The sequence below is a fragment of the Neoarius graeffei genome, chromosome 19, assembly GCF_027579695.1.
Source record: "Neoarius graeffei isolate fNeoGra1 chromosome 19, fNeoGra1.pri, whole genome shotgun sequence".
In the NCBI taxonomy this organism is placed as follows: Eukaryota; Metazoa; Chordata; class Actinopteri; order Siluriformes; family Ariidae; genus Neoarius; species Neoarius graeffei.
In genome coordinates, this window is record NC_083587.1 from 14865672 (window position 1) to 14891924 (window position 26253).

The following is a 26253-nucleotide window of genomic DNA, read 5'->3' on the forward strand; positions in this document are numbered from 1 at the left end:
ATGTTGCGGCAAGCGGTGCGCGAGGGGTTGCGGGATTCCTTTCACAAGCTGGGCCACTTCGTCGCCAACCACCCGGTGTTCTTTGCCTCGGCGCCCGTGCTCCTCTCGGTGCTGCTCGGCGCCAGTTTCAGCAGATACCGTGTAGAGGAGGAAGTGGAGCGCCTGCTGGCTCCCAAACACAGCCTGGCGAAAATCGAGGGCAACCTGGTGGACAGCCTGTTCCCCGTCAACCGCTCCAAACACACACTCTACTCGGACCTGCAGACACCGGGCAGGTATGGGCGCGTGATCGTGACCTCGCGCAGGGGCAGTGTGCTCGAGCCTCACCACGTTGACCTCGTCCTGAAGGTAAGAAGGTTGATGGAAGGTTTGTGAGATGATATGTGTGTTCCTTGGACCACTGGCTCTCAAAGTGGGAACAAAAAGTCACAAATCAGTGCTTTTTAAGTTATTGCCGATTTCATGCTTTAATATGGCACCTAAATTAATCCAAACCTCAGTAACCGAAAAACAAGCAAGTCTACAGGCTAAATAATGATGACTGGGACCTACTGTATTCTGTTGGTGAACATTTCAGGAATAAAAAGCTCCACTAAAAAGCTCTGATAAACAATCCAAATAATAATCTCATCTCATCTCATCTCATCTCATTATCTCTAGCTGCTTTATCCTGTTCTACAGGGTCGCAGGCAAGCTGGAGCCTATCCCAGCTGACTACGGGTGAAAGGCGGGGTACACCCTGGACAAGTCGCCAGGTCATCACAGGGCAGACACATAGACACAGACAACCATTCACACTCACATTCACACCTACGGTCAATTTAGAGTCACCAGTTAACCTAACCTGCATGTCTTTGGACTGTGGGGGAAACCAGAGCACCCAGAGGAAACCCACGCGGACACGGGGAGAACATGCAAACTCCACACAGAAAGGCCCTCGCCGGCCACGTGGCTCGAACCCTGTTGCTGTGAGGCGACAGCGCTAACCACTACACCACCGTGCCCCCCCCCAAATAATAAAAAGGGCCTAATATTTGAATAGATGCATTATGTTCATGAAATAAGTCTGTAGAATTTTTTTCACAGTTAGAGGGATCCCTGGCCTGGCCAGGTTCCCAGCCCCAGTCCTGGAGAACCCCCTGCCCTGCACATGTGAACACTTTACTGCTCTAACACGCCCAGTTCAATTCAGGAAGAGCAAATTAACAAAATTTAAAAATATCAGTTTTGATTTTTTACACTATGACCATCTTATGTTTTTTTTTTTTTTAATTTGTAGGGCTGCAGAGTAACTAACCAATATATTGATAATCATTTTACCCCTTTAATTAATCTATTAGCTGGATGGGTGGATCTCTGTAAGGAACTAACTACAATACAATGTTGATGTTTATCTGAAAACACGAGGATGCACCTTTTCAAATCAGATTAATCTTACTAATGTAAAGTTCTGCACAACTATGTGTCCATGTGACCAATGCACCAATGGTGTGAATCACTGGGAATCATATTTGTTCAATTCTGAAGAGTCATATTTGAAACAAAAAACAAAACACACAAATGAGTGTCTCACTAACTGAAACCCTCAGATGCTAAACTGACTTTCCTTGCATTTGTGTTTGCATGAGGTGAATCATTTTCAGTGTGTGGAATCGCCTCGAAAGGTCCGGGGATGACTTTTTAGTTTTCAGTACCTTGAATCAGGGAATCAACTCTGTGATTCTGTGACTGGATGAAAAAAATAATTGTGTTAAGAATGTTAAATAATGTGGTGTGTATCAGTGGGTAGAAAAACATTTCGGGTAAGTACTTACACTTGATTCAAATAGTTTCGCTACTCGTGGTACGACATGATGGAGTGTGTGATGTAGCTAGTATGCTTTATAACGTAGACCAACTAATCTGTAATTAAATTCCTTTCCAATTATGATGATGATGATATTATCTCGTGGCGGCACGGTGGTGTAGTGGTTAGCGCTGTCGCCTCACAGCACCTGGAGGAAACCCACGCGGACACGGGGAGAACATGCAAACTCCACACAGAAAGGCCCTCGCCGGCCACGTGGCTCGAACCCTGTTGCTGTGAGGCGACAGCGCTAACCACTACACCACCGTGCCCCCCCCCAAATAATAAAAAGGGCCTAATATTTGAATAGATGCATTATGTTCATGAAATAAGTCTGTAGAATTTTTTTCACAGTTAGAGGGATCCCTGGCCTGGCCAGGTTCCCAGCCCCAGTCCTGGAGAACCCCCTGCCCTGCACATGTGAACACTTTACTGCTCTAACACGCCCAGTTCAATTCAGGAAGAGCAAATTAACAAAATTTAAAAATATCAGTTTTGATTTTTTACACTATGACCATCTTATGTTTTTTTTTTTTTTTTATTTGTAGGGCTGCAGAGTAACTAACCAATATATTGATAATCATTTTACCCCTTTAATTAATCTATTAGCTGGATGGGTGGATCTCTGTAAGGAACTAACTACAATACAATGTTGATGTTTATCTGAAAACACGAGGATGCACCTTTTCAAATCAGATTAATCTTACTAATGTAAAGTTCTGCACAACTATGTGTCCATGTGACCAATGCACCAATGGTGTGAATCACTGGGAATCATATTTGTTCAATTCTGAAGAGTCATATTTGAAACAAAAAACAAAACACACAAATGAGTGTCTCACTAACTGAAACCCTCAGATGCTAAACTGACTTTCCTTGCATTTGTGTTTGCATGAGGTGAATCATTTTCAGTGTGTGGAATCGCCTCGAAAGGTCCGGGGATGACTTTTTAGTTTTCAGTACCTTGAATCAGGGAATCAACTCTGTGATTCTGTGACTGGATGAAAAAAATAATTGTGTTAAGAATGTTAAATAATGTGGTGTGTATCAGTGGGTAGAAAAACATTTCGGGTAAGTACTTACACTTGATTCAAATAGTTTCGCTACTCGTGGTACGACATGATGGAGTGTGTGATGTAGCTAGTATGCTTTATAACGTAGACCAACTAATCTGTAATTAAATTCCTTTCCAATTATGATGATGATGATATTATCTCGTGGCGGCACGGTGGTGTAGTGGTTAGCGCTGTCGCCTCACAGCACCTGGAGGAAACCCACGCGGACACGGGGAGAACATGCAAACTCCACACAGAAAGGCCCTCGCCAGCCACGGGGCTCGAACCCGGACCTTCTTGCTGTGAGGCGACAGTGCTAACCACTACACCACCGTGCCGCCCGATGATATTATTATTATTATTATTGGGGTGGCACGGTGGTGTAGTGGTTAGAGCTGTCGCCTCACAGCAAGAAGGTCCGGGTTTGAGCCCCGTGGCTGGCGAGGGCCTTTCTGTGCGGAGTTTGCATGTTCTCCTCGTGTCCGCGTGGGTTTCCTCCGGGTGCTCCGGTTTCCCCCACAGTCCAAAGACATGCAGGTTAGGTTAACTGGTGACTCTAAATTGACCGTAGGTGTGAATGTGAGTGTGAATGGTTGTCTGTGTCTATGTGCCAGCCCTGTGATGACCTGGCGACTTGTCCAGGGTGTACCCCGCCTTTCGCCCGTAGTCAGCTGGGATAGGCTCCAGCTTGCCTGCGACCCTGTAGAACAGGATAAAGCGGCTAGAGATAATGAGATGAGATTGTCACAAGAGTTGTTGCAAATCTAAAGAAACGTGGGTCGCATGAGAAATGACTAAACACTAAATTTCTTTGTGGTCTGAGCTTCTTTAAAAGGGTTGAATCCATTCCAACATTTAGTGATCATTGTGTTTGTTTGTGGTCCCTGTGTTATGTCTATTTTATCAAATGAATTTTAAACAGGAAGTAAAAGTGAACATCCTTGAAGCTGTGCCATGCTTCCCTGTTGCCTAGCAACGGCGACCCTGCAGGTCTCGACAGTTGCATGTGAATGCTTTTAGGACTTGATATAATCACACACTCTCACAGCCTCGACACCAGCAATTTTTCTGTCAGCTGAACAGCAATCTTTTTAATTGCCTTTGTGGACAGCTGGGCAACATATGCCTCTTTGTATTCAGCATTTGGAAACACATCTGTTACACACAGGCCGCCTCTAATTCCACACTATAGCACGGGCACGGAAAATCGTCGTTTCTGATTGGCTGGCAGGTATGCATTAAGTAAGGACTGAAACACTGTAAAATACTGACTGAGCAACTGTTACCAATACTAATGTGATCATTTTCTTATAACAGCACATCTCCAAGTGTTTCATATCATTTCACAGCAATTTGCTAACCATTACAATTTATATTCCTGAAAATACTCATACTTTTTATCCATTTATAGTTACAGTGCATTTCAGTGAGCGCCTGTTCTGATTTCATTCTAGAATATTATAAAGAGTGTAAAAAGTCGTTCCCTCACCAGCATCTCTCCTTTCTCTCTTTTGAAGTTAACAAGACATAAAAATACACAGTTTGTCATGTTACTGAACTACTGTATCTATAAATGTACATCTGTATTCTATCTACATTCACTGGATATAAGCAATTGCACACTCTGATTGGCTACTCTACTACTAGGATATCAGCTCATACACCGTGAGTATAGAAAAACGAAATGGCAGAGCGTGTTGCTGAACCAACCGAGGACGAAATAAAAACTCTACTCGAAAACAAAACCCCCAAAAATACAAAAAAAGCAACAAAATATGGAATGAAAGTATTTGATGGTAAGAACATTTCAGCGGTTTATTTACATTCTTCATCTTTAAGCATTAAAATTACACATGTATGCAGGGGTGAAAGTAAGCCGGTCCTGGCCGGTCCGACGTACCACTAAAAGATTTGGCCATACCGGAAAGAAAAATATACTGTCTCCGAAAAAAAATGCACTTTCAGCATAACAACACACCTGCTAATGTCAATTTACCAAATGCAACACATTTTCCTCAATATACATTGCATATAATTCGTTCTGACCTGTCTCTGAATTATGTCTGAAGTGAATTCCTTCCGTGTTTCACTCCAGAGACAACGTGCGAGATAGTGTGCGGAGCCTACTGCTTAACCATCTTGCGCCAACATGTGCAGCTGGTATCCAAAGTGTTTTAGTAGACAGACGTTTGTTGCAAAGTCTCCCAATTATAATCAAAAACTGATACAGGTGGATGAAAGAGTGATAGTGTGATAAAAAAAGTACTATACTAGTACTACTGAGTGATAAGAAGTCCTAGTGAATGCTTGATAAGTAGACAGTAATAAATAATTAGGTGTATTTTTCGGTGCACGCTGCGTGCGCGCACTATGACTCAAAATAATAGTACCGGCAAGAAATAAAAGTTACTTTCACCCCTGCATGTATGCAATTTGTCATGTGTCCACTAAGTGGAAATGATTGTCAGATGTTTTGTATAAAGTTTTAATTTATCAAATTTGCAATGAAAATAAAAATGCTTTGTTTCTCAAAAGCCAGTGAATGTGGATAGAATAAAACAGTTATTCCACTCAATCTCGTCGTACATGGCTTATAGCTATCAGCTCATGTATGACTCAATTTTGTAGAATAACTGTTAAATGTACTAGGAAATAATATGGTATGGTTTATGTGACCATGTATCCTTCTGTATCAGCTTCACAGTGCCATCACCCACATCCAGGTTTCGATGCTGGGCTTCAACTACACCTTCGCTCACCTCTGCCTGCTGGACGATAGCAAGAACTGCATCATAGATGACATCCTGCGAGTGCTAGAGGAGATGCAAACAGCCCGTGCTTTGAACCGGACCGTGCCACCGCTGCGCTACCCCATCACACGACTCAAGGACGGGCGAGAGGCCTACATCGGACACCAGCTTGGCGGGGTGCAGACGGTGGGCAGTGGTCGTGAAGGTGTCCGTGCTGCCCGTGCTCTCCAGCTCACTTACTACCTGCAGGTCACCAGTGCGCTGAATGAGGTGGTGGCGGCTCGCTGGGAGCTGCTGTTCTGCCATGAGCTGGAGCGCTTCAGTATTGCACACTCCGAGCTGGGGCTCTACCCATTCACCTCGTCCTCGCTGCAGAGGGACTTTCAGAGGACGAGTCGCGTCTCTGAACGCCCGCTGCTCTTCAGCTTGGCTGCATGCCTCTCACTCGCTGTGCTTTGCTCCTCTATGAGAGACTGCGTACGCACCAAACCCTGGCTGGGGATCCTAGCATTGGTCACTGTCAGCCTCGCAACACTCACCTCTGCTGGGATCTTTAACCTCACTGGAGGGAAATACAACTCCACGTACCTCGGCATTCCTTTCATCATGCTGGGTAAAACACCATCACTATCACTAACCACCCTTCTATTCTTATAATAGACTACATACAGTATGTTTACAAATACAGGCTATGAAGCCTGAAGAAGTAACACGGAAGTTTCCAAACTGACCCCCTGTTGAGTCGCTTCATTTAGAAAAGGGGGTCATGAGAGAAATTCTTTTGTTTTATTGAAATTATGATGATGATGATGATGGGTTTTGTGTGCTACTATTTTTAAAACTTATTTTGGTCTTTTTCTGTCTTGACACACTGCACTAGCATAGAAATTCAGCAATAAAAATAGCTAAATTTCTCCTTCCATCTACCTTCACTAGTTCCTCAGCAACTCTGAGCGACGAAGAAAATGAACATGACATTTATTCAACATGGATTTACATACAGTGTCTTGCAAAAGTATTCATCCCCCTTGGTGTTCATTCTGTTTTGTTGCATTACAAGCTGGAATTAAAATGGATTTTTTTTTAGCACCATTTGATTTACACAACATGCCTACAACTTTAAAGGTGGAAATTGTTGTTTTATTGTGACACAAACAATAATTAAGATGAAAAAACAGAAATCTGGAGTGTGGATAAGTATTCACCCCTTTTGTATGAAACCCCTAAATACAGTAAGAGCTGCTCCAACCAATTCACTTCATAAGTCACATAATTAGTTGATTAAGATCCACCTGTGTGCAATCAAAGTGCCACATGATCTGTCACATGATGTCTTTATAAATCAACCTGTTCTGGAAGGACCCTGACTCTGCAACACTACTAAGCAAGCAACATGAGAACCAAGGAGCACTCCAAACAGGTCAGAAACAAAGTTGTGGAGAAGTATAGATCAGGATTGGGTTATAAAAAATATCCCAAACTTTGAATATCCCAGGGAGCACCATTAAATCCATCCATCCATTATCTGTAACTGCTTATCCTGTGCAGGGTCGCAGGCAAGCTGGACCCTATCACAGCTGACTATAGACGAGAGGTGGGATACACCCTGGACAAGTCGCCAGGTCATCGCAGGGAGCACTATTAAATCCATTATACCAAAATGGAAAGAATATGGCACCACTACAAACCTGATGAGAAGGCCGCCCACCAAAACTCACAGACCAGGCAAGGAGGGCATTAATCAGAGATGCAACAAAGACACCAAAGATAACACTGAAGAAGCTCCACAGAATGGGTGGGGCTTTATGGAAGAGTGGCCAGAAAAAAGCCATTGCTTAAGAAAACACGTTTGGAGTTTGCCCAACAGCATGTGGCAGACTTCCCAAACACATGGAAGAAGATTCTCTGGTCAAATGAGACTAAAATTGATCTTTTTGGCCATCATGGGAAATGCCATGTGTGGTGCAAACCCATCACCCTGAGAACACCATTCCTACAGTGAAGCATGGTGGTGGCAGCATCATGCTGTGGGGATGTTTTTCATCTGCAGGGACAGGAAAGCTGATCAGGACTGAAGGAAAGCTGGATGGCAATAAGTACAGGGCAATTCTGGAGGAAAACCTGTTTGAGTCGACCAGAGGTTTGAAACTGGGATGAAGGTTCACATTGCAGCAGGACAATGACCCTAAATATATCACTCAATCTACACTGGAGTTGTTTAAAGGGAAACATTTAAATGCCTTGGAATGGTCTAATCAAAGCCCAGACCTCAATCCAATTGAGAATCTGTGGCATAACCTGAAGATTGCTGTACACCAACGCAACCCATCTAGATTAGATTAGATTAGATTAGATTAGATTAGATTAGATTAGATTAGATAAAACTTTATTGATCCCTTTGGGAGAGTTCCCTCAGGGAAATTAAGATTCCAGCAGCATCATTACAGATAAACAGAAAAAAGAAATAGAGAAAAACTTCTAGATAAATTAAAATAAATTAAGTATTTACATATACAACTATACAAAGAATAAGATATGGGGAAGAGAGGAAGGGGGAGAGAGAGGAGGAAAAAAGGGAGATATTGCACTTTATATTGCACATTATATTGCACATTGTCTGGTATTGCTTATTGTTAGGCTAGGCTACTGCTCCTTCCCGTCCTCTGTCCTCCTGTTACCCCTCCTCCCCCCCAGAGAGGAGTTGTACAGTCTGATGGCATGAGGGACAAAGGAGTTTTTGATTCTGTTTGTCCTGCACTTGGGAAAGAGCATTCTGTCACTGAACAGACTTTTCTGGTTGCTGATGACGGTGTGCAGAGGGTGACTGTCATCATCCATGATGTTCAATAGTTTGTCCATAGTCCTCTTCTCTGCCACCGTCACCAGAGAGTCTAGCTTCATGCCGACCACAGAGCCGGCCCGCCTGATCAGTTTGTCCAGCCTGGATGTGTCCTTCTTGGATGTGCTGCCCCCCCCAGCACACTACGATGTAAAACAGGACACTGGCGACCACAGACTGATAGAACATCCACAGGAGTTTCCTGCAGATGTTAAAGGACCGCAGCCTCCTAAGGAAGTATAGCCTGCTCTGTCCCTTCCTGTATAAGTGATTGGTGTTGCAAGTCCAGTCCAGCTTGTTGTCCAGCCACAGCCTGAGGTACTTGTAGGAATCCACAGCCTCCACCTCGACTCCCTCAATCAGAACTCGTCGTGACCTTGGTCTGGACCTCCCAAAGTCAATGACCAGCTCCTTGGTCTTTGAAGTGTTGAGCTGCAGATGGTTCCTGTTGCACCACAGAGCAAAGTCCCTCACCAGGCTCCTATACTCCTCCTCTCTGTCGTCACTGATACACCCAATGATGGCTGTGTCATCGGCAAACTTCTGAATGTGACACAGCTCCGAGTTGTAGCAGAAGTCCGCGGTGTACAGGGTGAAGAGAAGAGGGGCCAGCACCGTGCCCTGGGGTGCTCCGGTGCTGCTAATCACAGTGTCAGACGTGATGTCCTTCAGCCTGACATACTGCGGCCTGTCAGTGAGGTAGCTGGAGATCCAGGTGACCAGGCAGGAGTCCACTCGCATCCTGTTCAGTTTGTCCTGAAGCAAAAGGGGCTGGATGGTGTTGAAGGCACTCGAGAAGTCTAAGAAGAGGATCCCCACTGTGCCATTTCCCTTATCTAGATGCGAGTGGGCTCGGTGTAGCAGGTAGAGGATGGCGTCTTCCACACCAACACCTGCCCGGTACACAAACTGCAGACAGTCCTGGGCATGTTGTACCTGGGGTCTGAGGAGGCTGAGGAAGAGCCGCTCCAGCGTCTTCATCAGATGTGAAGTGAGTGCCACCGGTTGGAAGTCGTTCAGCTCGCTGGGCCGATTCTTTTTGGGAACTGGAACAATGCATAATGTCTTCCAGAGAGTGGTCACTCTCCCCAGCTCTAGGCTTGAAGGAGTTGGAGCAGTTTTGCCTTGAGGGATGGACAAAAATCCCAGTGGCTGGATGTGCTAAGCTAATAGAGACATATCCCAAGAGATTTGCAGCTGTAATTGCAGTAAAAGGTGGCTCTACAAAGTATTGACTTTTGGGGGGGGGGGGGGGGGTGTGAATACCTATGCACACTCCAGATTTCTGTTTTTTATCTTAATTATTGTTAGTGTCACAATAAAACAACAATTTTCACCTTTAAAAGTGGTAGGCATGTTGTGTAAATCAAATGGTGCTAACCCTACAAAATCCATTTTAATTCCAGCTTATAATGCGACAAAACAGGACAAACACCAATGGGGATGAATACTTTTGCAAGACACCGTACATGACCATTAATAATGAGGAGAAACCCAACTGTCTAGGGCTGTCACAGAAAATTCATAATGTACAGGTCGAGTCATTTGCCCCCATGTTTTTGGGAAACCCTGATGTAGCATGTTATGTTTCAAGCCCTCTGGTGGCTTGGAGGTAAATTGGAATTGAAACAAAAGCTTTTTCTCTTTTTCAGATCTCACCCCTCCTCCTGTGTCTCAACATATTCCTCATTTATTTTTTTCTAAAAGACAATTATGATGTTCATTTAAGCCCCAGAATAATATAAACAAAATTCTGATCTATGAAATCTATCCATGGTTGATTCCACAGCAGTGTTTCGAATCACAATTTGTCAATTTTGGAAGTATATTATAAGAACACTCTCAGACAAAAAGGCTAAACTGTACCTTTTCTTGTAGTTGGAGTGAAACTGTTATCTCTTTATCCCTTCATGGTATCCTTACTATGTCTAAAAAGATGACATACATAATTGAAAGCTTTTTTTAAAATGCAAAAGATACGTAATAAAGGCATCTTTGTCATACCACCTCAGCGATACAGAATGGTACTCTCAATACTCATGTTTGGGAAAGTGTACACTTTTTTAAACAATGCAGAAAGCACTTTTAAATCACATGCAGTAAAATTAAATGAGGAAAGTAAACACTTCTGTTAAACAATCCCCCACTTGTAGTGCTGCTTTTGTAATCTCATTAAACATTAAAATCCAGATCAAAGAACCAGCACAGAGCAACAGTGCACTCTCATCTCAACGGGATTGTAAGCTCCAATGTTATTTGCACTTTATCCTTTAGGAACATGCAAACAAAAACCGAACTGTGAGATTCTCTTGGAAAAATCCTGTGCACGAACACAGACCAACAAACACACAATATGCGTACGTTGACAGATCGCCTCCATCTTTATCTCATTCCCTTGCTCCTGCTATTGTTCTCCATCTTTCACACACTCTGTAATTAGTGCCGTGTGTAGGAGGGGGTTTCTGGTGACTAGAGCCCACAGTGGAAATAACACGATGGAGGCATGACAGAAAGAGAAGAGTACTTAAGAGGTTAGGAATGCACTCAGGAGGAGCTATGCCATGTAGAATGGATCCTCAGGCGAGAAAACATTAAGGTACAGAGAAGACGTATGGCTTAAAAGATTCAGATATTGAATACAGTTCATATTCAGCCACACGTTTGCCTTTAGGTCATTGTGCTGACAAAAAGCTAGTAACTACACTGATGTAGCTTCTGCACTCAAAAATCATATATGAAATAAAAGGATTCTGGTTGTGAGCTGAGATCGAGAAGTTTCTGATTAAAATCTTAGTGTGAGCGCTTCTATGAGGCATTTCTAAAATCCACCAATAAGAGACTCACAGGGTACCTACAAATATAGTCACTGTGATGGAGAAGTGTAAATGAAACATAATAATGAACAGAAAATAAATCAAATTATTACCTCAGGCCTGTTTTTGCACAAGCTGATTTCCATCCATCCATTACCCACAACCGCTTATCCTGTGCAGGGTTGCAGGCAAGCTGGAGCCTATCCCAGCTGACTATGGGCAAGAGGTGGGGTACACCCTGGACAAGTCTCCAGATCATTGTAGGGCTGACTCATAGAGACAAACAACCATTCACACTCACACCTACAGTCAATTTAGAGCTACCAATTAGCCTAACCTACATGTCTTTGGACTGTGGGGGAAACCCATGCAGACACGGGGAGAACATGCAAACTCTCCACAGAAAGACCCCTGTCACCCACTGGGCTCAAACCCAGAACCTTCTTGTGGTGAGGCGACAGTACTAACCACTACACCACCGTGCCGCCCAAGCTGATTTCCAGAGTAGTTTTAATCTACGGGTATTTATTTGTTTATTGTAGTTACCTTGCAAACTTGTAGATTCAACAACCAAAGAAAAACAAAGAAACAAAAATTCGTATTCCTTATTGACTAAGCAAATTTTTCATATATATGTGGCTACGTTTCAAAATAAAGTGTGTTCACTGTGATGCTGCTTGATGCTAGCATGCATCAGTCACTCTGAAACCCACCCTCTGCACTATGCACATGAGCCGAGACTTGATCTATCTGATGCTGGAACAGTTTTGAGAAGGCAGATCAATTTGTGTGCATGGATGACAGAAAATCTTTTCAGAATCATGAACACGCCATGCCAAGTTGTCAGACTTTCCTGTTTAATACATGGAGGGTTAAAGGAACAGTCCACCGTATTTCCATAATGAAATATGCTCTTACCTGAATTGAGACAAGCTGCTCCATACCTATCCGAGCTTTGCGCGACCTCCCAGTTAGTCAGACGCAGTCTGACGCGCTGTCACTCCTGTTAGCAATGTAGCTAGGCTCAGTATGGCCAACGGTATTTTTTGGGGCTGTAGTTAGATGTGACCAAACTCTTCCGCGTTTTTCCTGTTTACATAGGTGTATACGACCAGTGATATGAAAAAAGTTCAGTTACAAAAATTGAAACGTAGCGATTTTCTATGCTATGGAAAGTCCGCATTATAATGACAGGCGTACTAACACCTTCTGCGCGCTTCGACAGCGCATTGATACGGAGCTCAGATATCAATGCGCTGCCGAAGCGCATGGTCGTAATTGTTGGGATTAATATTACATTTATTGAGAGGAAGTACTGGTCGTGTGCTGTCTAATGTGCTGGGAAACACCAGAGTGGTGCTAAAGATGCATGTAATGAGTTTTGTGATGCTCGTGATGTGCAGAAGGAGAAGAATTACACGTTTACACAATTATCTTATCGCTGTGTCTGTTTTTTTTTTTTGTTTTAAAACTGCTCCGAGCTGTTGGTTTGGTATGAGAGTTGACTTTAGCAGCTTTTCTCAGAGAATATAAAACAAGTCACAGAAAGAAAAAAAGAAAAAGCAAGAGATTATTTGAAAGACAGATGAGGAAGATAAGAAACAGAGAGTGCAGTGAATACGTCATGGTTTCTATAGTAACAGCTCATTGGCAGGGAATCTCCAGTGTCAGCACTTTGTATATGCTGTAACTTTAATTTTTATGTCTTTATGCAATGGGTAATAAATGAAAATTGCAAAACATTTATTCCTTACATATCAACCCACCCAGAAAACATAGCTTTCCCAAGGATTCTGAGTCATCCTCATTCATTCCCCCCCCCCCCCCCCCTTCTCTCTTCCCTGAGTACTCTTTCCCAGCCTGTAATAATTCACTCCATCCCGTGGACCGTTTTAGAATTAATAACTTGTAGCTTCGATTTGGAGATGATCCTGGTACAAAGTCTGCTCTCTCCTGAGTCCGGCCAGTGAAATGAAGTGTTCTGTAGAAACAGTTCTCAGGTCAGAGTAGAGGATTTATGACGAGGCTGAGGGAATCTCTATCATGGCTGATGAGTTATCGGTGTGGTGGCAACCCTGGAGGTGAGAGCCATCTGCTCCAACTGTGCACTCAGCTTGAGAAAGAAAGAAAGAAAGAAAGAAAGAAAGAAAGAAAGAAAGAAAGAAAGAAAGAAAGAAAGAAAGAAAGAAAGGCAAACATGAACAATGTGAGTTGAGTGTACATGAATGACCTGTTGATTAAAAAAAAAGCTAAAATGTTAAAACGTCACTCTGATCTGTTCAAATATCCATCGTCTTAGAGAGGTGAGAGCTGTGCTATCGCTTGTAGAAGCTTCTAAAAGTAGGCTGACCCAGTTATTCCAACATCTCAGACTTATGCAGAGTCCCTGAGCAACAACATGAAGCTCTTACCCAGCACGGTGTGTATGAGATCTCTCCTCCCATCACGTCTATTATACATGAGGGACTGGTCTGTGTGCACTGAGAAAGTCTCAGCTACATGTAAAAATCTGGAGCTGATTTATGATTCACATTCCTATAAGTCCAATATGAATCTGATTCTTTCGGGTTGGTCAGAAAGAGAGTGTTATCGCGGACCTCTCTTACATATATACGCTAATCATAACCATGCATTCACACTAGGAAGTGACAGGAGACCACTCGTTTTCTACGTATGTGTGCAACAAGGAGCTACAATTTCCACAGCAAGTGGCAAAGTGACTGTGAGAATTTCTCAGTTATATGCAGATTTGCTATGACACTATAAGTGACAACATCAAATCATTCCTGTGACCTGTTCTATGGCATGTGTGGTCCTATGTTTCCTTAGTTCCCCAGTCACTACCTTTTCTAGTTTATACCTGCAATTATTTCTGCAATAACCATATTTTTATATTATCTAAATATCTATAGAGACGTTATGAAGAAATATAAAGCTTAAAAGGAAGTAGCAGACATCATTGATAATAATAATAATAATAATAATAATAATAATAAGAGAAGATTATTGATGCCTCTGGTGAGGTTATGTAAATAGTAAAGTAAGCTAGTTGCTTTGCTAATCTGAGAATGAAGCTAGTACGAAGTTGCGCATGTAAGATGTAAGTCACACAACGGATTTTCACATTAATTGGTGTGTTATTTGATTCACATTTAACTAGTTAGCTGTATGATAAACATTTCAGTTACTACTGTCTCTCATTGTAAATAAAAAAAACTGTACAGGCCATGCCCACAAGTGATAACAGTCCAAGAGACAAAATACAAGTAACACAAGCGACTTGCCACCTGTTACACTGAACCAAGGGTCAGCATTTCTGTTGATCACTTTGGACTCCAAAATGTCTGAAGATAAAGGTGTGTTTTTTGTAGCATTAGATTAGGATTAGATTGACCCAGGACTCAGCCTTGCGATGATCTGGCGACTTGTCCAGGGTGTACCCCACCTCTCACCCATAGTCAGCTGGGATAGACTCCAGCTTGCCCACAGGATAAGCGGCTATGGATGAATGTTTTGAGTGTATGGACCAGAGAAAAAGCGAGTGCAAGAGACAGATACGAGTACAAGTCTGACCGGTTCACACTTCCTGTAGCAGGTTGTTAGCATGCTGGGTAAATAAAGCAGGAATGCAGCCACTAATAACCTTCTAACCTTCTGTTCTTCTATTCATCCATCTTCTCAAATCAGCGCATCATAAAACTCTTCACTCTCTGCGCCTGTTGGATCAAATCAAATCTGACAAGGACACCTTAGGCAATTTTTGAACTGTTATTTTTGAATCATTCGAGAATTCAGACATTGCTGCAGGGTGAAAAATAAGCTGATCTGTAAACAGACATGTCTAACAGTTAAACTAGGTGGTGCACTGGCCTTAAATTGCTGTTAAAATTATACCCCATTCTGAAACCCATCACATTTGTGATGTGTTTGTCATATTAATGAGGAATGCAGTGTAGACATAAGCTGCATCCGAATTCTCAGTATGTACTAACAGCGGGTAAGTTACTACTACCCGACCATAACTGTGGTACATTAATTGAGTATATGAGCGAGTAGTAAGGACATAATTCGGATGTACTCCACCACCATCTTACCTGTCCTCTGACCTGGATATTCACAGATGATGTATACTCACCTATGCCGCTAAATTAAAAAAAACATACATATATATTTCTGCAATGACAGAAATGTTTAAAGAATTACTGATACATTTATACCCCCCTGGAACTACCAGCTTTGCTTCGGCCTGCCATCTCCTTTCTGTTTTTCCCAGGGGAATTCTTCTTCTTCGGTTATTCAGAGGCTCTAGCTGAATTATGGGATAGCACAGTGCACCATAGCATAGTACACTTGCATACTATGGATGTAGATCATCCAGGTATCGTTCAACTACTATTAAATACCTACTGAGTACTCGGACACCCTACCTACTGCTTTTTGCATACGGAAGTATGTCAAGTTTATTTTATAGCACTTTTAACAATAGATATTGTCGCAAAGCAGCTTTACAGAATTTTAGTGACTTTAAACATGAGCTAATTTTATCCCTAATCTATACCCAATGAGCAAGCCTGTGGCGACGTTGGCAAGGAAAAACTTCCTCAGATGACATGAGGAAGAAACCTTGAGAGGAACCAGACTCAAAAGGGAACCCATCCTCATTTGGGTGATAAAAGACAGCATAATTATAAATAACTTGCTTCTATAACAGTGTCCTATATAGTCACAAAGTATAACTGTGTAACCAGGAAATTCATTATAGTTGAAACATGAAGTCTGTTTTGCTGAAGTTATAAACTGTTCATTGATGGAAACTTGAGTGCAAAACTGTTCATGACAACTGCAGTCCTAAAGTTAGCAAGTTAACTGTAGTCCTCAGCCATAAAAGCATTACTGTTAGTGTCCAGAGCCATTTTCCAAGTGTGACTTTTGACTGTCCATATGGGGCTATGTGATGAGACACCAGTCAGACGTAGGGCATCAGGATGGATCAGGCACGTCCAAGGAGCAGAAGAGGTCAGCATCTTGGTCTCAGGATCAACATGTAACTCAGAGGGACAGACAGAGTGTGTGTGTGTGTGTGGGGGGGGGGGGGGGGGGGAGAAAACACAGGTTGTTAGGTATGCTCAATGTCACCTAATGAGTAAGAACAGTATAAATTTTGCACTGAGTGCAAGCAGGGACTATGGCAAAACTAACTATGACAGCATAACTAAAAGGGGAGAGCCAGAAGGCAACATAGGCATGAGGACACCCTGGGACATAAAGAAGCCAGCCACTAAACCATCAACAAACCTGAGTGAGCAAGTAATGGGGGGGCGACAGAATCCATACATCCCAGTTTACCAAAACACTATGCCTGAGGACCCTCCAGATCTACTCCTTTACCTAATAAAACTACAACCCCGATTCCAAAAAAGTTGGGACAAAGTACAAATTGCAAATAAAAACGGAATGCAATAATTTACAAATCTCAAAAACTGATATTGTATTCACAATAGAACATAGACAACATATCAAATGTCGAAAGTGAGACATTTTGAAATTTCATGACAGCAACACATCTCAAAAAAGTTGGGACAGGGGCTATAAGAGGCTGGAAAAGTTAAAGGTACAAAAAAGGAACAGCTGGAGGACCAAATTTCAACTCATTAGGTCAATTGGCAATAGATCATTAATATGACTGGGTATAAAAAGAGCATCTTGGAGTGGCAGCGGCTCTCAGAAGTAAAGATGGAAGAGGATCACCAATCCCCCTAATTCTGCGCCGACAAATAGTGGAGCAATATCAGAAAGGAATTCGACAGTGTAAAATTGCAAAGAGTTTGAACATATCATCTACAGTGCATAATATCATCAAAAGATTCAGAGAATCTGGAAGAATCTCTGTGCGTAAGGGTCAAGACCGGAAAACCATACTGGGTGCCCGTGATCTTCGGGCCCTTAGACGGCACTGCATCACATACAGGCATGCTTCTGTATTGGAAATCACAAAATGGGCTCAGGAATATTTCCAGAGAACATTATCTGTGAACACAATTCACCGTGCCATCCGCCGTTGCCAGCTAAAACTCTATAGTTCAAAGAAGAAGCCGTATCTAAACATGATCCAGAAGCGCAGGCGTCTTCTCTGGGCCAAGGCTCATTTAAAATGGAGCAACATATGCTCCCATCCAGACGACATCTCTTTCAGGGAAGACCTTGCATTTTCCAACATGACAATGCCAAACCACATACTGCGTCAATTACAGCATCATGGCTGCATAGAAGAAGGGTCCGGGTACTGAACTGGCCAGCCTGCAGTCCAGATCTTTCACCCATAGAAAACATTTGCCACATCATAAAACGGAAGATACAACAAAAAAGACCTAAGACAGTTGAGCAACTAGAATCCTACATTAGACAAGAATGGGTTAACATTCCTATCCCTAAACTTGAGCAATCTGTTTATTGAAACACATCATGTTACATCACCTTTACAAATAGATGCGTGTTTTTTCCCCAAATAAACAAACATACAAACAAACAGTTTAAACATTTGATATGTCATCTATGTTCTATTCTGAATAAAATATGGAATTTTGAAACTTCCACATCATTGCATTCCGTTTTTATTTACAATTTGTACTTTGTCCCAACTTTTTTGGAGTCGGGGTTGTATTAACAAAAGGCTTGACTAAACAGATATGTTTTCAGCCGAGACTTAAACACTGATACTGTGTCTGAGTCCCGAATGCTACTTGGAAGGCTGTTCCATAACTGTGGAGCTTTGTAAGAAAAGGCTCTGCCCCCTGATGTAGCCTTCACTATATGAGGTACCAGCCAATAGCCTGTACCTTTTGATCTACCGGTAAGTAGGCATGGTGGGACATAAAGGACCAGAAGTTCACTCAAGAACTGTGGCACGAGACCGTTCAGTGCTTTAAAGGTCAATATTAGGGCGGCATGGTGGTGTAGTGGTTAGCACTGTCACCTTACAGTAAGAAGGTTCTGGGTTCAAGCCCAGGAGGCTGATGGGGGTCTTTCTGTGTGGAGTTTGCATGTCCTCCCCGTGTCTGCATGGGTATTGTCCAGGTGCTCCGGTCTCCCCCACAGTCCATGCAGGTTACAGACATGCAGGTTAGGCTAATTGGTGACTCTAAATTGACCATAGGTGTGAGTGTGAATGGTTGTTTGTCTCTATGTGTCAGCCCTGTGATGGCCTTGCGACTTGTCCAGGGTGTACCTTGCCTCTCGCCCATAGTCAGCTGGGATAGACTCCAGCTTGCCCATGACCCTGCACAGGATAAGTGGTTACAGATAATGGATGAATGGATAGTAGCATTTTATAATCAATACGAAATTTGATTGTGAGCCAATGCAGTGTGGATAAGACAAGGGTGATGTGGTCATATCTTCTAGCTCTACAAGGACTTTTTCTGCTGCATTTTGAACTAACTGGAACTTGTTTATGCACTTATTGGAACATCCAGACAGTAAATCATTACAGTAATCCAACCTAGAGGTAACAAAAGCATGAACTAGGTTTTCTGCATCATGTAGTGACATTATATTTCTTATCTTAGCAATATTTCTGAGATAAAAGAAAGCTATCTGGGTAATGTTATCAATATGAGTTTCAAACAAAAGACTGGAGTCAATGATCACCCCGAGGTATTTTACTGCTGCACATGAAGAAACAGAAAGGCCATCCAGTGTGACTCTGGAATCAGAAAACCTACTTCTAGCTGCACGTGGTCCTAGTACAAGTACTTCTGTCTTGTCAGAATTAAGCAGAAGGAAGTTAATAAGCATCGAATGTCCTTTACACATTCCCCAATTCTATTAAGCTGGCATCTCTCATCTGGTTTTGCAGAAACATACAACTGTGCATGTGTCATCAGCATAACAGTGGAAACTAATACCATGCTTACGAATAATAATCACCCAGAGGTAACATATATAAAGAAAAAAAAGCAGTGGGCCTAAGACAGAACCTTGTGGAACACCAAACTTTACCTCAGTATGTCTCGAAAAATCACATCAACAAACTGATAGCAATCAGTTAATTAAGAGCTGAGCCAGGAGAGGGCTGCTCTCTTAACTCCCACAACATTTTCTGGTCTATCCAGGAGAATGGAATGATCAGTGGTGTCAAAGGCTGCACTAAGGTCAAGCAATACAAGCAGGGAGACACAGCCCTGATCAGATGCCAACAGTAGGTCATTTACTAATTTAACTAGCGCTGTCTCTGTGCTATGATGAGGTCTAAATCCTGACTGATACATTTCATGGATGTTATTCCTATGTAGATATGAGCATAACTGCTGTGCCACAGCTTTTTCTTGGATCTTGGAAATAAAGGGGAGGTTTGATATTGGCTGATAATTGGATAGCTGACAGGGGTCAAGGCCAGGTTTTTAATCAGGGATTTGATAACTGCTAGTTTAAAGGATTTGGGTACATAGCCAATTCTAAGGGAAGAATTTATTATTTTTCAAAGCGATTCAATTGCTTCTGGTATTATCTGTTTGAAGAGTTGTGTAGGTAAGGAATCTAGTACACAAGTTGAAGATTTTGATGCTGAGATTAATGAAATTAGTTCGATTTCTCTAAGGGGAGTAAAACATTCTAATTGCTGATCTGATACAGCTATATTGTTAACTACAGGGTCACTTAAATTGTTTGGCTTTAAATTAGTAGTTTGAATATTTTGTCAGATATTTTCAGTTTTGTCACTGAAAAAATTCATGAAGTCGTTGCTACATACTGCAGGTGTGCATGTGTCTATAGTGGTCTTTTTCCTGGTTAATTTTGCTACAGTATTAAATAAGAATCTAGGATTATTTTTGTTATCTTCTATTAGGGTGGAGAGATATGTTGATCTAGCAGCACTAAGTGCTGTTCTGTACTTCAGGAAGCTCTCCTTCCATGCTAATTTGAACACTACCAATTTTCTTTGACGCCATTTATGTTCTAATTTTCGAGTGGTCTGTTTTATAGTGCAAGTGTAATCGTTATACCAGGGTGCTCATTTTTTCTCTCTAATCATTTTTTTTTTTTAAAGTGAAGCTACATTATCTAAAGTATAGCGGAACGTTGACTAAGCATTCAGTTGCCTGATCAAGTTCTGCGGGGGCTGACAGTGACCCAATCAAAGTTGATAACTCTGGGAGATTATTTATAAAACTCTGTGCAGTAGTTGAGGTGAATGTATGTTTAAGACAGTAGCGTGGTGAGGTGCATATATTATTGCTCAGACATATTTTTAATAAGATGAGATAATGATCTGAGATAACATCAGACTGTGGAAATGTGACTGTATTTTCTATATTTTACCCGAATGTTAGTATTAGATCGAGAGTGTCACCACCATCGTTGGTAGATCCTATGCTGTTCTGATTAACCCCTACTGAATCTAAAATGGACACGAACGCTGTTTTCAGAGGATCTTCAGGTTATCGAAGTAAATATTAAAATCTCCGACAACTAAAGTTTTGTCTAAGGAAATGACAAGGTCTGAGATGAAATCCGCAAATTCAGAAAGAAACTCAGAATATGGCCCCGGGGGCCTGGAAAAAATAAGTAATGGAATTGACTGGGTTGACTTATTGTTCGAGGCTACATACATTATATTAGTATGAAGAACTTCAAATGTATTAAATTTATAACCAGGTTTTTGTGTTACACCTCTATAAATCATTATAAATAACCACGACACCTCCTCTGCCAGTTAGACAAATCTGGTGTATATAACTGTATCCAGGAGAACTCACTTCATTTAATGTTATTTATTCATTTGGCTTAATTCATGTTTCTGTTAAACAGTACATTAAACTCCTGATCAGTAATAAGTTCATTAACAATTAGCACTTTAGATGTCTCATCTCATCATCTCTAGCCACTTTATCCTGTTCTACAGGGTGGCAGGCAAGCTGGATCCTATCCCAGCTGACTACGGGCGAAAGGCAGGGTACACCCTGGACAAGTCGCCAGGTCATCACAGGGCTGACACATAGACACAGACAACCATTCACACTCACAGTCAATTTAGAGTCACCAGTTAACCTAACCTGCATGTCTTTGGACTGTGGAGGAAACCAGAGCACCCAGAGGAAACCCACGCAGAGAACATGCAAACTCCGCACAGAAAGGCCCTCGCCAGCCACGGGGCTCGAACCCAGACCTTCTTGCTGTGAGGCGACAGCGCTAACCACTACACCACTGTGCCGCCCACTTTAGATGTAAGAGATCTAATATTTAATAGCCCCACCTTTAGATCAAAGGTGCTGGCAGCAGCTGTGCAATCAGTATGATCCAATTTTATATTAATTAGGTTACAACAACAAACTCTGAGTATTTCTACTTTGTTGTTTAGCTCGGGGAACAGACACAGTCTCGATGTAGTGGAACCTGAGTGATGACTCTGTGCAGCTAGCAGACAGTCAGTTTATCCTGTTCATCTGCTCCCTGGCCTTGGCTCTGGATTGTCAGAAGTTAACTAGACCAGTTCTGAGACTATAAGCTATGCTGCAAGAAATGAGAGCAGCACCTTCCTGAGTGGGATGGATACCGTCCTGCCCTAACAGGTCAGCATTGCCCTCAAAATTAGTCCAATTATCTATAAAGCCCACACTGTTTTCAGGGCACCACCTGGACAACCAGCAGTTCAGCGACCATAACCTGCTGTAAGTGACATCGCCACACTGCATTGGGATGGGGCCAGAGCATACTACAGCATCAGACATAAACTTCACTAATTTAAACACCTCTACAAAGTTACTCTTAGGTGGGGTTTACATTAGACCGTATCAGCGGATCATCAGATTAACGTTTTTAAAACGATTAGTGTGCACACAGCAACACCAATACACGATTCGCGTGCACACAGCAACACCAATACACGGATACGCTCGGCTCCGCAGGCATCCTGCGCTCCAAATCACTCCGCCCTGAACAGCGAGTGCCCTCTGGAGGGTGCGCACTCCGGCCCTGGGCAGCTCACAGAGCGCGCGAGTGAAGCACACGAGCAATGATTCGGGACTGAGCCGCTGTGTGTGTGATCCCAGCGCATATCACTTACCACTTGCAAGTGGAAGGATGGCAAGCCTAAAGACAATCATAACTACACAATGGGCAGTATTTGCATCAGTATTTGCAGTATTTTCATACTTTTATACTCTTTAATGAAAGGTGATACAAGGCGGAAGTCCGCGCCGTTTTTCAGCAGTCGCGTCACATGACCAACGCCAGCGAATCAGGAAGGTGGATGTCACAGTGACGTTGTCCAATGACGACGCCAGCTAGAGCTCAGCACAGCGTATCCGCGTATTATCAATGCTTACACAGCACCGGACCAGACACGATCTAGATTGAATACGTGGACCCTGGCGGATTCCCGTTTCCCGGCGTTTTAATGTAAACGGACAGTGCATCCGCGAAGAAAACGAGACAGATACGGTCTAATGTAAACTTGGCCTTAGTAACCTCAGACTGACGAAGGCATATATTATCTCCTACATGGATAACCATTTTTGAGAACCTGTGCTTGCCTAGGACCCTAAGATTACCTGCTACAGTGGTGCTTGAAAGTTTGTGAACCCTTTAGAATTTTCTATATTTCTGCATAAATATTACCTAAAACATCCCGAGTCATGCCCCCAAGTCATCACCCATTCGCCCCACTGTGAGGGCTCTAATGCCGGAGTTGGGGGCTTGCTAACTGCACCTAGGGCATCCAGACTTTCCCCTGCAGAAACTACACTGCTCTCATTCTCACTAACCATCTCTAAAGTCTGGATACACACCTCCAAAGCTGGAGGAAAAAAACTTCCAGTCTTGGTGTTCTTCCAAAAAGATTTAAAATGCGGAAAAGGGAAAGTGAAAGTACAATCAAAAATGAAAAGGATACTGGAAAATTATATGTGGAGAAGATAAAAAAAGATTAGTGATTAACGCCAAAACTCACGGGAAAAAGACTTGTCACAAACAACTCGGAAAACAGGTCTGGCGTCGGCTTTTTTAGCGCACCTTTTCTAGCACCCTCCCTGGATTGGGGCACGTAGGCCACCCCTAAATAGGGCTACATGGTTGTATGGTTACTATGCATATTCAGATGCAGCTGTAGTGACTATGCTGGAGCAAAGCTTCCCGATATGTAATGCAGCTATACGATGCAGTTGCATTGCAATGCATTAGAGACTTGGTTTGGCTAGTTAACGGTCTACAAAATGAAGCATGATGGAGTTGATGGACGTTTTAGCATGAAAGCTCTGGAAGGTGATCTGTTTGAGAAGTACAGGTGCCCAGGTGAGGAGGAAAGACACATGGAAAGACTAAAGGACTAAAGTGCTGCTGCATCACTCTTTTTAAGTGGAGATGAATCAAGGGTAAAGTCTGACTGCACCACTATCACCAGAGCATTGTGGGCAACATAGGAAACCATTAACCAAAGTGAAAATAGACTGGTGAAATAAGTCAGGCATTACAAAATAAAAATTGGATGCCATATGGTTAAAGGTTAATATGTGCATTGTTCAGAGTGGATTTTTTTCTTTAATGTATGTCTACGGGCAGGGCAAAGGGGATAAAAAAATAAAAGAGCTACCGCGAGGCTTCTGACATCCATTTGTCACTGGCGTTTTAGTGCAGAATCGCCATCTTGTCAGGCTTTTAGTCAATTATTTATGCTTCCCCTTTCCTAGCAGACTCTTCTGTCACTTTAAGTGAAAGCCACAGCAACTTGAAACAATGATTATGTCAGACAGTTCAAGATTTAAATAGCTCTGACAAATGCTTCTCTCTCTTCTTCTCTTTCTTTCTGTCCATCTCTTTAAGGTCATGGCTTGTTTGGCACATTCGAGATGCTGTCTTCGTGGCGAAGGACCCGTGAGGACCAGCATGTAAAAGAGCGAGTGGCTGCTGTATTCTCAGACTGCATGCTTCCCTTCACAGCCAGCACCGCCCTACACTTGGTCACCTTTGGCATCGGCGCCAGCCCATTCACGAACATCGAGGCCATGCGCCTGTTCTGCCGCATTGCCTGCATTTCCATCCTCTTCAACTACCTCTACATCCTCACCTTCTATGGGTCTAACCTGGTTTTTGCAGGTTACCTTGAAAACAACTATCGGCACAGCCTGTTCTGCAGGCGTGTACCCAAGCCTGATTTACTGCAACAAAAGCCAGCTTGGTATCGCTTCCTGATGTACACGCATTACAACGAGGAAACATCTGAACCCGGAGACCTACAGGTCTATGAGAACCATCTCCTGGTGGCCTTCATGAAGCGTTACTATTGCGACTGGATCACCAACACTTACGTCAAACCCTTTGTAGTGCTCTTTTATTTAGTATACATATCCTTTGCATTGATGGGCTACCTACAGGTGAGCGAAGGCTCGGATCTCAGTAATGTTGTTGCCACTGAGACCAGCACCATCGCATACACCCGGGAACAACAAAGCTACTTTAGTAGTTACAGCCCTGTAATTGGCTTTTACATCTATGAATCTATCGAGTACTGGAACACCAGTGTACAAGAGGATCTCCTCGAGTACACCAAAGGATTTGAGCGGATCTCCTGGTTTGAGAGTTACCTGAACTACTTGCATGGTCTGAACATCTCAACCAGCCTTTCACGCAGAAACTTCACTGAGTACCTACGCTCAGGCTTCCTCCGCCAGCCTCGCTACCTCCATTTTTCAGATGACATCATATTCGCCAAGCGGGCAGATGGAGAGTTTGATGTAGTGGCTTCCCGGATGTTCCTGGTGGCCAAGACGACAGAGAACAAGCGAGAGGAGATGTCTATTTTGTTAGACACGCTGCGCAAGCTCTCACTGACCTCCAGGGTGAAGTTCATCATCTTCAATCCTTCTTTTGTGTACATGGACCGCTACGCATCGTCAGTGGGTGCCCCATTGAAGAACTCGTGCATTGCTGCTCTGTTCTTACTCTTCTTTTCTAGCTTTTTGGCTGCTGACCCCTTGGTGAATGCCTGGATAACTGTGACAGTAGCCTCTGTAGAATTTGGTGTGGTGGGATTTATGACTCTATGGCAGGTGGAGTTAGACTGCATGTCAGTGCTGTGTCTGATTTATGGGGTTAACTATGCCGTGGACTCAAGTGTGCCTCTCGTGTCAGCCTTTGCTCTGGGACGGGAATCAACACGTACGCGATGGGTGAAGGTGTCCCTGGAGCGGCACGGGGTCCCTGCCTTGCAGAGTTATATGTGCTATGGTGCGGCCTTGTTACCTTTAGCAGCTGTTCCATCCAATCTTACTCACACGCTATTCAGGTGTTTTTTCCTCACTGCTCTCATCACTGCCTTCCACTGCCTGGCTATCCTTCCAGTCATCCTGACATTCTTACCTCCCTCCAAGAAAAAGAGGAGGGAAAGGAAAAATGTGGCTGAGCACCGGGAGGAGATTGAATGCGTCGAGATGGCAGACAGTACCCGAGTGGTTGATCAGATTACCACTGTATGAGCAAAATGACAAAAGGTGAAGGAAGTCTGACCAAGAGTAATGGCAGGGCTTGGCCTCAGTGTCCATTAAGACCTGAAAGGAAGAGTCATGTCACGGAGGCAGATATAACATAAGCAAAAGATTTTGAGCTCTTTTTGTTGGAACTAGGTTTTGTTGTCATGGTAAAAAAAAGTACTAGAAAGGTCTCGCCAGGTTGTCATGGTGAAAGCCCTGTGAAGGTTGTGCTGCACATCTTCCATCCCTGTGTGGATGCTGAGAGAATGTCTTTGTTCAGTGAGCTGAATGAGCCAAAATTTTTTGGCCAGCTGCAGATAATTACAGAGCAGCTCCTAAATTAGCGGCTGAATACTTTCAACAAGGTTTCGCCTTAATGCCATTCAGATGCACTTATATGCTATACAAACCATTGCAACATTACTGAGATATTTAAAAATGTAAAAATATTAAATATAAACCCCATAACTCATAGTTACAGGTTTTCA

General features: G+C 42.9%; 1 protein-coding gene across 1 annotated transcript; it reads left to right on the forward strand.

The window, feature by feature from the left end:
• Window positions 1-25771, forward strand: ptchd1 (patched domain containing 1). Its single transcript, XM_060900818.1, has 3 exons — window positions 1-348; window positions 5598-6264; window positions 24120-25771. Exons 1-3 carry the CDS (start codon window positions 1-3, stop codon window positions 25769-25771), a joined length of 2667 nt encoding a protein of 888 aa, XP_060756801.1.
• The last annotated feature ends 482 nt before the right edge of the window (window positions 25772-26253 follow it).

Coding starts and splice junctions, on each gene's coding strand:
- ptchd1 (XM_060900818.1), top strand. CDS start 1: ATGTTGCGGCAAGCGGTGCGCGAGGGGTTGCGGGATTCCTTTCACAAG. Junction 349..5,597: donor ACGTTGACCTCGTCCTGAAG/GTAAGAAGGTTG, acceptor CTTCTGTATCAG/CTTCACAGTGCCATCACCCA. Junction 6,265..24,119: donor CATTCCTTTCATCATGCTGG/GTAAAACACCAT, acceptor CATCTCTTTAAG/GTCATGGCTTGTTTGGCACA.